Raw genomic sequence first — 15,028 nt, forward strand, 5'->3', positions numbered from 1 at the left:
GTATTAGTAGAAAGTGTTATATTAAAAAAAAAAAATCTATAATACCAACATAACTACCAAAATGAACTAAAGCCCCTAAAGCCTGTCTCTATCATCATGGCCTTGTCTCCCCATCTCAGCCAGCCAACCGAGCCTATGCAATCATTAGTGGTTCTATTGAGTGTTCTCCACTGCTTACCACATAGTTTGGTGTCTCTCCCCGTACTATACGCCCTTTGACAAGAATCTCATAATTGGCACTTAATCTCTTCTCCCTTTTCCTTGTTGGCGAGGGAAACAAAGACCTAAATATGGAGTTGAGGTACAATGGGAGGGAGTAGTAAGGACAAAGTACTTTGATATTCTCCAAGTCATTTAACATGCAAGTCTCTCTAGCTCAGGAACCCCAGCTTTCCAACCAAAAGATCAAAGTAAACTTTCCAGCTTTCAAAATTTTATTGAGATGTTGGGGAGAAACAGCCAACATATACATTCCTCATTTCATCACAGCTGGCATTTTACCCCCGTGCGATAGGATCTTCACTGGCTTTGATTGAACTCCAGCAGGTCTCCTTGGCAGTCCCCCTCTGCTGTCTTCTCACTGCTGCCTGGTGGTGTTTGCCGTCCACCAGGGCAGAGCCCACTGGTGGGATCACAAGTGAGAGCGGTAATTGCGATTGGCTGTGGGGAAGGACAGATTTGCAACAGGGACCACTGATTAGAAATGAAATACCTTTCATGCCCAGATGAAGAGACTTCAGGGTCATAGGAGGACTAACCCCAGGAAGGAAGATCCCTGGAACAACAAGCATCTTGTTTGCTTGTGCCCCTACTTATCCCTCACTCACCATCATCGCCTCTTTTTCTACTCTTCAGGCTGCCCTTCCGGTATTTCCTTTTGCTGCTACCTCTCTTGACCCCCTTGTGGGGAGATCGATTCTTGCCCCTCCTCATGCCATGACTCTTTAATTTGCGGCTGGTCGACATTGTAATTTCTGCCAAAATGAGGGGCTTTGCAAAGCCAGAGGCCAGGAGTCTGGGTATTTAAGGCCTTAGCCATTGTGACTGTGAGGAGGCGTGGCTTAGCAGGAGGGTGGGGCTCCATGGTGAGGTCACTAGCCTTTGTTACACTTTGGTCATATATGTGAAATAAGGTGGCCCTTTAATGCAGGCCAGGCCTACTCTCAATTTTGAGGCCCTTTTTATGTTAGATGAGGCTCTCCCTTCAGACAAGTGTTACTGAGCAACAAATCCCAGCCCTGTACCAGGCATCTGAGGAGTGCAAGAGGCTGATCAAGTACCTATCTCCTACCTGTAGGAAATTTAACGGTCATTGAGCATGTGCATATATGTGTGTTTAAGTCTCTCGTATAGCATTTGGAGATAACAGAAGTATGCTTCTATTAAGACTTGTCTCCAGGAAATGCCAAAATAAAATCTCCTGTTCCTTCCCATTTTACTCCTCCTCTCCAAGGAAGGCTTCCTGAGCTTTTCAAATTTTCGTTGTCCTTTGAAATTGAAATTTGCTTAAAGTTCATTTTCCCAATATTATAATTGGCCTCAAAGTCTGGATACCATCAACCAGTTGCGGTCTAGTCATTTCTGACTTATTTAGCCCTATGTGTGTCAAAGTAGAACTGCTCCATAGGGCTTTTCAAAGGCTGTGACCTTTTGGAAACAGATCACAGTCTTTCTTCTGAGGAGCCTCTGGGTGGGTTCGAACCACCAACCTTTAGTTAGTAGATGAACACTTAACTGTTGGTGCCACCCAGGGACTTCAACGTCTATATAACCAACCCCAATTGTGCTAAACTGTCTGGAACCTTCCATTGCTATTTCATGTGTGTGTCTCATCTCCCCAGGCAGGAGGCTGAGCTTCTTGTTTCTAAATCTGATGCACCACAAACATCACTTCTTCAGACTTTAGCTCCTTATTTCTTAAGTAAGCAAGTTGGGTTAGGTGATCTCTGAGATTATCTGACTTTTGCAGGAGCCTCCTTGCAGTCAGGGACTGTGTCTTTTATTCCTACTTCATTCCCCACAGGTGCTAGCACAATCCATAGGAGGTGACCAGTAAGCATTTGTTCATTCCAGCTGCTTTAGTATTATAAGGACAGATAGTCTAGCACATCAGGACCGCTCTGCACACGAAGTGGGAGAGTATCTAAGCAGGAAAGAGAAAAAAAAGACATTATCTCCATGTCTTAGTTATGTAGCGCTGCTATAACAGAAATACCACAAGCAGATGGCTTTAACAAAGAGAAGTTTATTTTCTCACAGTAAAGTAGGCTCAAAGTTCAAACTCCGGGTGTCAGCTCCAGGGGAAAGCTTTCTCTCTCTGTCAGCCTTCTCATCAATCTTCCTCCAGACTAGGAGCCTGTCTGCGCAGGGACTCCGGGTCCAAAGGACTCGTTCTGCTCCCCACATTGCTTTCTTGGTGGTATGAGGTCCCCCTGTCTCTCTGCTCGCTTCGCTCTTTTATATCTCAAGAAATTGCCTCAAGACACAATCCAGTCTTATAGACTGAGTCCTGCCTCACTAACACAACTTCCTCCCATCCTCCCTCATTAATATCTTAGAGGCAGGATTTACAACATATAGGAAAATCACACAATACCGGGAATCATGGCCCAGCCAAAACAATACACATATTTTTGGGGGGACATAGTTCAATCCATAACACTCCAGAATAGGCCCTCTGGTGCTTTGTGCTCTCCTCTCATGCCTGAGTCTGATAGCCAAAAAACTTGCCGAGAAACTGGCCTCTTTGGCTTTTAAGAGACATTTCTGGATGGTTTTAGAGATGGGATAATATTTCTCTCTCCCCAATCCTTCCCACCCCTAAAAGACCTGCTCTGCCAAGTTGAAGCTGAGATCACAGAGAAGAAATCAGCCAGACTTGAGAACTGATGAAGAAACAAAAAAAAGCCCCCCCCGCCTTGCATAGGGTTAAGGACAGTAGCGTCAATAGCGGGTGCAGGCGGTGTGGACCAGACCAGGTGACTGTCGGGGGGTGACACAAAAATGACTATAAAATTTTTGTGCAGTGTTTAGCAAAAATTTATTATTTTTTATAAAATATTCCTGTATTTAGTTATAACAACAAAATTTTTTCCCATAAGCCCAGCTTACATGTATCAATATACCTACAAGGCTAAAATTCTATGCTCATTTACTTTTTGAGCTTTCTAATGTGCTCTGGTCAGAGCTGTCATTATTACCCAACTGCAATGACGCTTCAAATCATGTGATTTTCTCTGTACACGCTACAAGCACATGCTGTTGTTTTTGTTACTCCAATGTTTTTATAGTCGCTGATTTTGTGAGATTTTCTGGTGTTTTAGCTACAGTATTGTGGTGATTAGCATGAGAGGGGGGAGTAATACCATGCGTTACCGCACTGGGTGACGCCAACCCTAGTGACGCCACTAGTTAAGGAGTAGCTCTGTTTCAGACACATATGCTGAGAAAGCCCATTGTGAGGGGTGGAGAGAGGAGGTGATTTGCAGGGCAGACAAGGGTGGGGTTTTGGGGGGGTGTTTGGGTTGGCTTCTGTATCAGACCTCCTGCAGCGAGGACAGAACGGGATTGAGTGTTGGGCATTGCTGTCTGTTTCTCTTTCCGTTTCTGCCCCTGTGTGGCATGAGCCAGCTGCAATTTAGACAGAGCACAGTGAGCTCATTCTCGACTTTTAGGGGACCCTGAACTAGGCCTTCTGACTCTCTCGTTTTCTCCTCTTTCTCTCTTTTTTTGGATGAGGAAACTGAGGCACAGAAAGGCTGCATTAACCAGTCACCGGTTGCTGTCAAGTCGATTCCGACTCATGGCAACTCCATTATGCAGAGTAGAATTGCTCTCTGTAGGGTTTTCAAGGCTGTGACCTTTTAGAAGTAGATCAGCAGCTTTCTTCTGAAGCTCCTCTGGGTGAATTTGAACTGGGTGAATTTGGTTAGTAGCGGAGTGGTTAACTGTCTGTGCCACCCAACGGCTTCAGCTACTTCAAATAACCCAGTAGTAGAGATGGCCCAATAAACCTGCTTCCTCCACACCTTGGTTTCTCTATTAGCTTGTGGTTCTCTTGACGAAAGGAAGTGGATATTTTTCTGATAGCTGTTGGAACATGGAGAGACGTAACTGAATTTCTAGCTTTTTTAGAAAAGAAGCAATCACCCTTTCTCTCTTGGGGCTGAGAATTATCTTGCCTGGAGACAGGCAGATGGACAGAATGGTGTTTTTATCTTCTAGAAGGATGGACGAAATGGCACCGCAGGGAACGCCTTGGGTGCCAGTACTCCCACTGGCCCCTTTCTTAGGTTAGGGAGGGACAGGCTTAGGGTGTTACTGCTCTGGAAGTCAAACCTCTATTTGGGTCCCATCTCACCTCCCCATTTCAAACTTGCTCCATCAGTTTTCCTGGGGAGTCCAATGGAAGTCTTCACAGGGCTGGATCTTTCCAGCCGGCTGGGAATTGGGGCTCATTAAGAGGGAACATTGAAAAGTTGCTGACAGTCCTTACACATGTCGATGACTCAGTCTCAATCCCTCTCTGAAATCTAAGTCTCTCCAGATGTTGACCTCTGCTGGGAAGTGGAGACCTTCTACCCTGTTCACATGCACGCCCTGTCTTCTATACTGTTGTTGCTGCTGCTGCAGCTTGGGCAGGCCAAGAGGGCTCAGGGACAGGCTGGAGAAGGAGAAAGCTGCAGAGAGAGGGGCCTCACTGAGGGCGGAGCTCTCTTAGCTCAGGACCCATCTGGTGTCTCCAGCAGGGAATAAAGAGAGGCCAGAGACCAAGGCCAAAGGGTGGTTTTCAGAGGAAAATGAAGGAGGTACTTCAACTCCATTTGCCCTTTCCCATCCAGTTCTTGGAAACACAGAGACCATCTTGGCTCTGAGGATGGTCTGGGTTCTGCCTGAAGATTTGTTGGGGTTCTTTCCCATTTTTACACTAGGCTCCTCTCCCATCCTTTCTGACAGTGTACCCAAGCAGACTTTCCATGAACAGCTCCTGTATTTCGGGAGCAGAGAGAATGGGTGGGTGCCAGATGGGAAATACATCACAAGAATGGTGGCAAGAGATGTTCCTCAGAGGCCACCTTGCCCTGCTCTTGTGAGGGTGGGAAGTGAAGAGCCTTATCTAAGAAACTGTATCCAGGCAGTAGAAGTGCCAGAGCTTGGAGGTAGGACTCTTGATCTCCAGTCCCAAGTCTGCCCACTGCTCCACATTGCCTTTCCTGCTTAACTTCAAAGTAAATCTGGCCTTATGTTCAGTTCTATTTGCCTTTTTTCTCACATGTGTGCTGTTAGGGTCATATACAGAATCTGATACATAAGGGACAAGGAGATCTGGGAAGAGGTAGTAAGTTTTACTTAGAGGAAGGGTGTAAATTTTGAGGTCTCTTGGCCAAATTTAAACATCTTGGGATGAAAACATGAATTATGATCACATTCTCTATGTTCTACAATCACATTATAGCAATCAACACTTTTTTACTACTAAATACACCACACATTGACCTTACCTACCTGAAGATTTTAACGAAAGTTTAGTTGTTCAATTTGGACGTCTGAAAAATTACTACTTCCTTTCCTTTGCCTGCCCAAGTCATCACTTACAACAAGGCCATGGTGCAACAGTGAACAAAAAAAAAAATTCAAATCTCATGCTTCAGAGGGTTTCAAATATAATTTTCGCGGTAACCACCTTCTTCCTCCGTTTACCTTAATCCCAATACATGATATAGTGAAGAGGATGCCTTCCCTACCCAGAATACACTGGAAACATAGCTCCCTGCAGCCATAAGACAAAAATAGGGCTGTATCTTAGAATGTTTGCAAGGGGATTTTATGGCCTGAAAACATATCACACATATTAAATCACTTGGCCTCATGTGACCCTTAGGAACAATGTATTTTAATCAATCTACTAATTGGAGAAGGAACTCTGAGCTGGGATGGTTGTTAGAGAACAGTTTCAACCCCTTCATAATAAATAGGCCTCAGGATGATGTATAACTTGGCCAAAGGCATGAATTATAGGCAGAGTTGTATCTCAAGCCCTGATCTCCTAATCTCCAGTGCAGGCTTCTTGCTACTGTGAAGCCATTATGTACCACGATTGAGATTTCTAGCCTCTTTTGTCCTGTGCTCTTCTCTGCTTTCTCTTTTCCATGATCCAGGTGACATGTGCCAGGAGCCCTTGCCCTCTTGAAATCATCCCACCTGCCAAGACCATTAGGTCACTGAGTTTGAGGGCACTTGGACCTGTGAAAGGGGGAAGAGATATCACTAAGGGAGCAAGAGGACCAGAGAGACAGACTGAGATTGCCAGACATGAAGGTCAATGCCTTCATCATTGATGATTTCAAAGCATTGTGACCATCACACTGGGACAGTGCATTGGACAGGGGAGACTCAATATCTCTGGCTTTTTTTTTTTTTTTTAAGATTCCTGTTATAGCTCCTCTGACCAAGGTTGGGTCAAGAGAGAACATCACAATAGAGTCTCATATTGACTTTACTTGCTGAACCTCTATGTTCCTAGCCTTAAAAAACCAAACCAAATCCATTGCCATCAAGTTGATTCTGACTCATAGCAACCCTACAGGACAGAGTAGAACTGCCCATAGGGTTTCCAAGGAGCAGCTGGTGGATTTGAACTGCCAACCTTTTGGTTAGCAGCCATAACTCTTAACCACCGTACCATCAGGGCACCAGCATCCCTAGTCTTGGTGATTATCAATTGAGAATGAAGAGGAAGAGGAGATAGGTTGAAGAGCAAAATGTTGCTTTTTGTCATTAGGATCTTGGAAAAAAAAAATGGAGTTGAAGAAGAAGTCCTGCCTGACAGTATCACTACCTATTTGGTTTTCCCACCATTCTTTTAGGCTGCACTCTTCATATTTATCAGAGGCCTGGTGGTGCAGTGGTTAAGAGCTATGGTGAGCTACAACTGCTTACTGCTAACCAGAAGGTCAGCAGTTCGAATCCACCAGCCGCTCTGTGGAAACTCTATGGGGTGGTTCTACTCTGTCCTATAAGGTCGTCATAAGTCCGAACTGACTCGACAGCAACAGGTTTTTTTTCTTCATATTTTAAAATCTCAAAAAGTAGATTGCGTTGCAATTATTTATACCAAAGAAAGGGAAGAAGTAACTTCTTCAGTGCTCCTTCTAGTTCTGGAATTCTTTGGTCCAAAGCCACAAAGTTTTAGTGACACTTAGATACTTCAACCCTCACACATCCTTATGCTGGGAGAACAAGGAAGACTTGCCTAGTGAAATCTTGAAAACGGTTAAAGCCTTAATTTTTAGGAAAGATCAAAGAAAGACCTAGATGCTTTGAGTGTTGCAGTGATCAGATTTAATTTACCAAAAAGTTCCTTATACTGGGCAGCCTCATTTTTTTTTTTTTTTTTCTGGAAGGAAATGTGGAACCTACTGTAGCAGAGATACTCGGTGCACTAAGACAGTGTCACTATGCAGAAATACTGGTTTCCTCAGGAGGACACTGTCCTGGGAGAGTGATAGTGGCACTTTCTTTGTCCTGCAAGGAAGAAAAGACAAAAATGAGGTTACGAAGGCCCCGGGTTAGGGCAGGAGAGTCTTCTGTGGTCCTTCAAGTGGGTGTACATGATGCCTGTTCCGGGCAAAAGTTGTGTCTCCCACGAACCAGCTACATAATTTGCAGGGCCCGGTGCAAAATGAAAGGAGCTCTGGTGGCACAGTGGTTAAGTGCTCCACCGCTAACCAAAAGGTTGGCAGTTCAAACCACCAGCCGCTCCATGGGAGAAAGATGTGGCAGTCTGCTTCAGTAAAAATTACAGCCTTGGAAACCCTATGGGGGCAGTTCTACTCAGTCCTATATGGTTGCTATGAGTCAGAATCGACTCAGTGGCAACAAGTTTAGTGCCAAATGAATACTCAGGTCCCTTGTTCAAAAATTAAGAATTTCAGAATGGTGACAGCAGATTATTAAACCAAGCGTGGGGTCCTTCTGAACAACTGCAGTGGTCCCGTATCCATAAGGCCAGCCCTGTCTCTCCTTTCTCGTTTAATGCGCTTTGGAGTCCCTGGAGGGTGCAGAAGGTTAAGCGCTTAGCTCCTAACCAAAAGGTTGGAAGCTTGAGTCTACCCAGAGGCACCTCAGAAGAAGAACCTGGCAATCTACTTCCAAAAAATCAGTCATTGAAAACCCTATGGAACACAGTTCTTCTCTGACATGCATGTGGTTGCCACGAGTTAGTGTCACTCAATGGCAACGGGTTTGGTTTTGGTTTTATGGCAAATAATCAAATAGCTAGATTGAAAGTTCTCCATCTCATCTTTGTAGTTCAGGAGAGCTGGTTAAATGCGTTAGTCATAATGGGGGCTTGATGAAGACTTGCAAATGGCTTGGCTTCTCACTGAGCTCGTGCCCAAGCGCGTGAGAATGAATGAAGCTTCTTCTACATTGACCCCATTACTACCTCTCCATTCCCGATGGCACCCCATCCTCCAACCACAGCCAGCATTGCTGCTCCCTACATTCTTCTGGCACCTGCTTGGGGCCACACATCAAAGAGCCTTGCCAATCTCTCCTCCTCCTCCTATATGTTCTCCTTCAGTGGTACCTTTTCTATGCTTTTTCTTCCCAAATGAAGTCAGCCTAATACTAGTGGATGTGCAATACTGCTGTGTCCTAGTGCAACTGCCATCCTGCACACATGATGGATGTTTAGGAGCTTGACATAGGCTTTTCTGACACTTACCTGAAGATAATATTCTGAGCCTGTGACTAGGGTCCCACCTGTAAAGAAGCTAGATGATTGTGACTCTGATTTCCCCACTGTGGGATGTCACAAAGGCCATGTGAGGTCAGCAACCGTATCTATAGAAGGAGGACTGAGCTTCGGACCAGGTTCTATTTCCCTCAACTTTTAGTCAGACTGATTTTCTGGATCCAAGCCTCTCAATTTACTAAACTTGGACAAGTCATTTCATTTCTCATAGTCTTAAAAATCTTCTAGCAAAGCCAGAAGGATGTTGACCTAAAGGCAATCCCATTATTTTTCTAATGAGGAAACTAAATGCCTGTTGAAGATCACTTCCTTACAGGCTCAGAGCTTCAGAAATTTGCTCAAGGACACAGCAATACTAAACAGCAGAGCTGGGATTTAAATCCATGTGTCCATAATTTAAGTGCTTGTGCTCTACCCCTACTGTATGCCCTGATGCGTTTGCTGCTACTGTGGGGAGGGAGAGGGAGATGGTTCATCACATAGAGGGTGACATCTTTTACTTAATACTCAGCATGAAAAGAGATGAACAAAAGATTTGAATGTTAGAGCTCACAGCACACTGACCCAAGTCGGTGACTGTGATGGAGAGGAAGGAGTGGGTTACAAAATATTGCGGTAACTGATGAGATGTGGAAGGATGTGAAGGGAAAGGAAAGATCAAGTTTGAACTCAGACTTCTGCCCCAAGTGAATGACTGCTAGGAGGATATGGGAGCAGGAAAGGAATTTGAAGAGAAAGTACTGGGTTTAGTTTTGTATAGATTGAGATGTCTACTGGAGAGATCCAGCGTCCATTTGGATGTCCCATACACAAACTGGATATAACTGTCTGTAGCTCAGAAGAACAATTTGGGTTGGTGACGTAGATTTGGGCATCAGCAGGGTGAAGATTTGTGCAGTTGAATCTATGGGATTGCATAAGATGCTCTAGGAAGTGTGGGTATGTCTAATAGAGAAATTATGGGATTCATCGACCTTTGGTTTTTTGTTTTTTTAAAGGAGAAAGCTGGGAAAGGAGCCTGAAAGTGAGGCAGAAAATTCAGGAGAGAATGGGGTTACAAAGTAACGGTAAGGAGTTTCAAAGATGAAACCTTGGGGTAGTCAATAGTCAAACCTCTAACTTTAGTCTTACTAAGTGCTAGGTACTGTGTGGAGCACGTGATGCACTTTGCCCACTTTTCTGTTCTTCTCTTCCATGATCTCTCTAGAGCATTTGGCAGTTAGCTTCCTGATGACTTTGGACAGTGAGAAACTTGTAGAGACAGAGTAGCAGGTGTGGGTAGGAGCACAATGGGTAGAGGAGAGACAGGAGAGGAGGGAGCAGAGGAGAGGCTGGAGGTTGATTTTGAGCCAGGAAGGGAGAGTTTTTCTATAACAATGACCCTCTTCTTACCTCCATAGCAAAGCTTTTCAAAAGAGGAGGCTTATCCAACCACTATATCTCTGCCATAAAAAATGACATCTCTTTTTCTTTGATTTTCTAGCCTCTCCTTTACCATGTGTCCTTTGCCTTCACCTGGTCATGCCAACCTCCTCTCTCAGCTGTATAGTCTGCAGTTTGGAAAGACTGATTGGCCCTTGTTATTTCATCTTTTTGCCTTACCTCAGGTAGCTTACACCCTGTGGATTTAAAGTCAAGATAATAATAACCTGTGCCTTGAACAGTGCCTGGAACATGGTAAGTACGCTAGAGGTGTTAACTCATTTAAATACCACAGCAACCATGTGAGATAAATAAAAAAAAAAAAAAGAGAGATAAATAGGTACTATTATTTCCCTGTTCCAGGATCAGCATGGGTTAGTAACCTGCCTAAGACTTCACAGCTAGTAAATGTGAGAAATTGGAATAATGGCTTGTATAAGATTTTTTCTGACACACTTTACATTTCTTTCTAAGTACTTAGCACAAAGATAGACATGTATCAGGTTCTCCAATCCTTGACAATTGAGAGGTGAATCCTCTTGTCCATCAAAATGTTTGAAACTCTTGAATGATATCATGTTCTAAAAGTGAGGATTTGACCAGGCTGTTGTGGAGGGTAGGAGTCCGTGTTGAAGTGTGTGGGATTTACAAACACCTAGGCTGGTGGGAAGTAGCCCTTGTGAAATAGTGGTTAAGCTCTTGGCTGCTAACTGAAAGGTCAGCCGTTCAAACCCACCAGCTGCTCTGTGGGAGAAAGATGTGGCCGTCTGCTTCTGTAAAGATTTACAGCCTCGGAAACCCTGTGGGACAGTTCTACTCTGTCCTATAGGGTCACCATGAGTCAGAATCAACGTGGCAGCAACAGGTTTGTTTGTTTGTTTAAGCTGACGAGTTGGTTTTCAGATACTCATTTAGCCATAATTTGAGATGCCAGGAACCTTTCCCCTTCCTACTTCCTTTTAACCCATACCTCACACTGACCTGTGTCCCATGCATGCATAGGAAAGAGCTCAGAAGCACAAAGGGCCAGGGATGAGGGTAGGGAGAGAACAGAAGACCCTCAATACACACTTGAGTGAATAAATACATTCGATGCTCTATCAAGCCATCTCTAGGACATAAAATCATGATCATAGACTCCAGTCCTTTAGCTTGAAGACCTGAATGCTTTTGGTGAAAAAACAACTGATTATTGTTAGTAACTACTGACAAGGAAAAGAGGACTTAGGATAAATGGGTGCCAGAGAGGTCAGACGCATTTTTCATTTGTGCACCCCATTCCCCATATTTTCTTCTTCATATCCCCCATCTCATATTTTAAGAACTGTCCTTCAGGAAATACACATTAAACTCAGCTTCACAGATACATACATAGACGGTTAAAATTCATCTCCTTCTTACTTTCTTTCTCCCTCTACCCTTCTCCCCAAACTTTGTTGTCTTCCCAACCTATGTTGTCTATGCCTATTTTAAAAGAATGAAAGGATAAATGCAGAATTTCTGGCTTCTTAGAGACTTCAGGAAGAAGACTATTGGAGCTACTGTGGAGGTGTTTGGATTATCACCTCCCCAGCCTCTACATGAGGCTGGCCCTCTTGAAAGAGTGAACCAGTACAGGAAGTGTGTTTAAAACTGGTCTTTAAAGAAGAGAGAAGGTTTATCTCTTAGAAGACCTCCCTGCCAGCCTGACCCTTCTGGATGGCACCACCCAACAGACCCATTACTTAGGCTTAAAACCCAGGTAAATTCTTGGACTCTTCCCTGTTCTTTCTTGTTCTTGTTGCATCTTTCTTTGTGATGTCCCTGTTTTCCACAATCCAGGGCTATAACCTTTGATCGATCCTAGTTGCTGTTGGTCTACATTATTGTGGAGGTGGCTTGACTCTCTTTTTCTTATGTAAACCGCTGCTCTGTAAAAATGCCTAAAATGAAACCCAAACCCATTGCTCTCGCGTGGATTCCAACTCGTAGCACCCCTATAGGACAGAGTAGAACTGCCCCACAGCATTTCCCAGGAGTGGCTGGCAGATTCGAACTGCCAACCTTTTGGTTAGCAGCCAAACGCTTAGCTGCTGTGCCACCACGGCGACTCTATTACCACCAAAAATGCCTAAAGCAAGATTAATTATATATCACTCTTCTGTTTAGAAAGTTTGGGAAACTTCTTTCTGTCTATGAGATGAGGCTCATTTTTACCATAACATTTTGGTTTTCTTCCTCCCCTTCCCCACTCCCCTTAACCCAACCCCTTTCTAGTTATATCTTTTATTCTCTCCCTCAGGCAGCCTCTGCAGTTCTAACAAAATTGGGTTACTTAAAAGTTGAAAAAGTACAAGGGTTCATAGGAAATTCACTGCCTTATTGGTACTATTATTTCTTAACATCTGTGTTAGTTACCTAGTGCTTCCAAGACAAAAAATGTTACAAAATGGGTGACCTTAAAGGTCAAAAATTTATGTTCTTAAAGTTCTGGGGGCTAGAAGTTTGAATTCAGGGTGTTGACTCTAGGGGAAGTCCTTCTTTGTCTCTTTCGGCTCCTAGTAGCTACTAGCAATCCCTGGCATTTCTTCCCCCATGTGTGTCTGTCTCTCTGTGCCTGTGTTCCCTTTTCATAAGACACTACTGAGAAGGGAAGAGCCCTGGTGGTGCAATGGTTAAGCACTTGGCTGATAACCTAAAGATCAGTAGTTAGAACCTACCATTTGCTCCATGGGAGAAAAGACCTGGTAATCTGCTCTCATCAGGATTACAGCCTAGGATCCTATGGGGCAGTTCTACTCTGTCCTATAGGACCCCTACGAGTAGGAATCAACTTGAGTGCATACAACAACAGCAATTCAAAAGGAATCAGGTTTAGGACCCACCCTACTGTGGTATGACCTCATTAAAATCACAAAAGAAAACCTCTACTTTCAAACAGGGTCATATTTACAAGTACAGGGGTTAGGACTTCAATATAATTTGGGGGGAACACAATTCAATCCATAATAGCATCTTCACCTATTAAATTCCTATATGTCCTTCCAAACTCGAAACAAAGACCCCAAAGTCTATGATCACAAATCCTCATATAGTCTCCCATAATGTATCTTTTAGGCACATTTTATGTCATTTACATCATCCCCCCCATAATTTTTATTTGTGTGCATAACTTCTCTTCCCAGGGAGCAAGCTTCTTGAGGTTGAGGCTGTACCTCTCTGAGGTTTTGAGGACTAGAGCAGGGGTAGTGGGATAAAAAGAAGAGTTGGGCCAGAGCTTTAAATTCTATATTGTTAGGAATGGAAGTAGGGGTGGGTAGGGGCAGGAAGGAGAGGTTACAGAGGGGCATGAGAAAATTATTGGGGCTGGTAGATATGATTAACTTGATTGTGGTGATGGTTTCGTGGTTGTATACCTGCCAAAACCTAAATTATTTAAATTAGAGCACTTAAAATATGGTCAGTTTATTTTATACTAACTATGTTTCAGCAGGAAACCCTGGTGGTGTCGTGGTTGAGCACTACAGCTGCTAACCAAGAAGTCAGCAGTTCGAATCCACTAGGCAGGCACTCCTTGGAAACTCTATGGGGCAGTTCTACTCTGTCCTATAGGGTTGCTATGAGTCAGAATTGGCTCAATCGGCAGTGGGTTTGGTTTTTTTGGTTTATATTTCAGCAAATCTATTTTTTAAAACCCACATTGCCCAGGACTCTGCCTAGAAATAAATAAGACAATGGAACCAAGAGTGAATACCTAAATGTGTCAGCAGCCAAAGGCCTTGAAATTGTTGGACTTGTGTCTGAAAGGCAAAGAGGTTTTACTTGGTGTATGTTATCAAGGATGATTCCTTGTGGCTAGACTGGTGGTCAACCAGCTGAATCTAACAGTTGTAATAGGGGCTTTCTTGATTTTATCCAACTCTCTCAATACTCTCAACTACCCAACCAAACTCTCATGTTAACTTTCAGCCATTATGACAAGGCATCATCAATCATCAGGTCCTTTTACCAGGAAGGCTCTTGTCACATATAAAGGGAGTGATGAGTAGGCTGCTTTGGACCAGTGAACTTCGGGTGGTGGCGGGGGATAACGGGAGGGAACAGGAGGGGGCTACTGTTTCAACAAGAACCCCGCTGCTGGCCAGAGTTGGGGAATGTAGGAAGATGGCAAAAATCTGGAGATCTAGGTGTTCATCAAGCCATCTGAAGAATTTCCCACACAGGCAAAAAGCAAAGAAGTTAACCCAGAAAAAGAATAAGACAATAAGGTATTGATGGGATTTTTTAATTACAAAGTGTACTCTTAGTTCTGAGGAATTGTCATCCTAGCTTCGCCAGTTTTCCAAAACGTCATGCCTTGGTCAAGGCATAACTTTCCAGTCTTGTTCCAAAGACTGTCCCCAACTCTTCTCTAGTACCCATCCCCTCAAAAAAACAACTCTTCCCAACACTCCTTCAAAGAGCCAGATTTTTTGTGTTCATAGCTCCTTTACACTGTAGAGTGTCCTTCTGATCTTGCACTTCAGTAGAGAGATTGATATAACCATTGGACCTACCTATTTGAAACTGGGGCTCTCAAACTCTTTGAAATACTGTGTTTAATGCAATCTCTGGGAAACTTAGTTGAGAAGGTACCCATATGAAATTCATATGGGTTTCCTGAGTGTAAATCTTATATTTTCTCATTCTTCTCTCCTTAGTCAGCAGCAAATGTCAGTTCTCAGGTTGGAGAGGCTGCTTGAATCTGTGCTTTTTCGTATCCTGTTTTTCCCTATGGCCAGCAAAAAGAAAAGCCCCTCCTGGTGCAGGCCCAAGACCACCATCATCATCTGTCAATTTACTTGTCCACCCCAGGGCCTCTAAATAAAA

The 15,028-nt window shown here is 43.8% G+C and overlaps 1 protein-coding gene across 1 annotated transcript; it reads right to left on the reverse strand.

The window, feature by feature from the left end:
* Positions 1-631: 631 nt before the first annotated feature.
* Positions 632-966, reverse strand: TNP1 (transition protein 1). The gene is made up of 2 exons (XM_049888122.1): positions 828-966; positions 632-660 (listed from the first exon to the last, which is right to left on the reverse strand). The coding sequence occupies exons 1-2, from the start codon at positions 964-966 to the stop codon at positions 632-634; spliced, it is 168 nt and encodes a 55-aa protein (XP_049744079.1).
* Positions 967-15,028: the final 14,062 nt, after the last annotated feature.

The sequence above is a fragment of the Elephas maximus genome, chromosome 6 (assembly GCF_024166365.1).
Source record: "Elephas maximus indicus isolate mEleMax1 chromosome 6, mEleMax1 primary haplotype, whole genome shotgun sequence".
Classification (NCBI taxonomy): Eukaryota; Metazoa; Chordata; class Mammalia; order Proboscidea; family Elephantidae; genus Elephas; species Elephas maximus.

Coding starts and splice junctions, on each gene's coding strand:
- TNP1 (XM_049888122.1), bottom strand. CDS start 966: ATGTCGACCAGCCGCAAATTAAAGAGTCATGGCATGAGGAGGGGCAAG. Junction 661..827: donor TAGAAAAAGAGGCGATGATG/GTGAGTGAGGGA, acceptor CCTTCCCCACAG/CCAATCGCAATTACCGCTCT.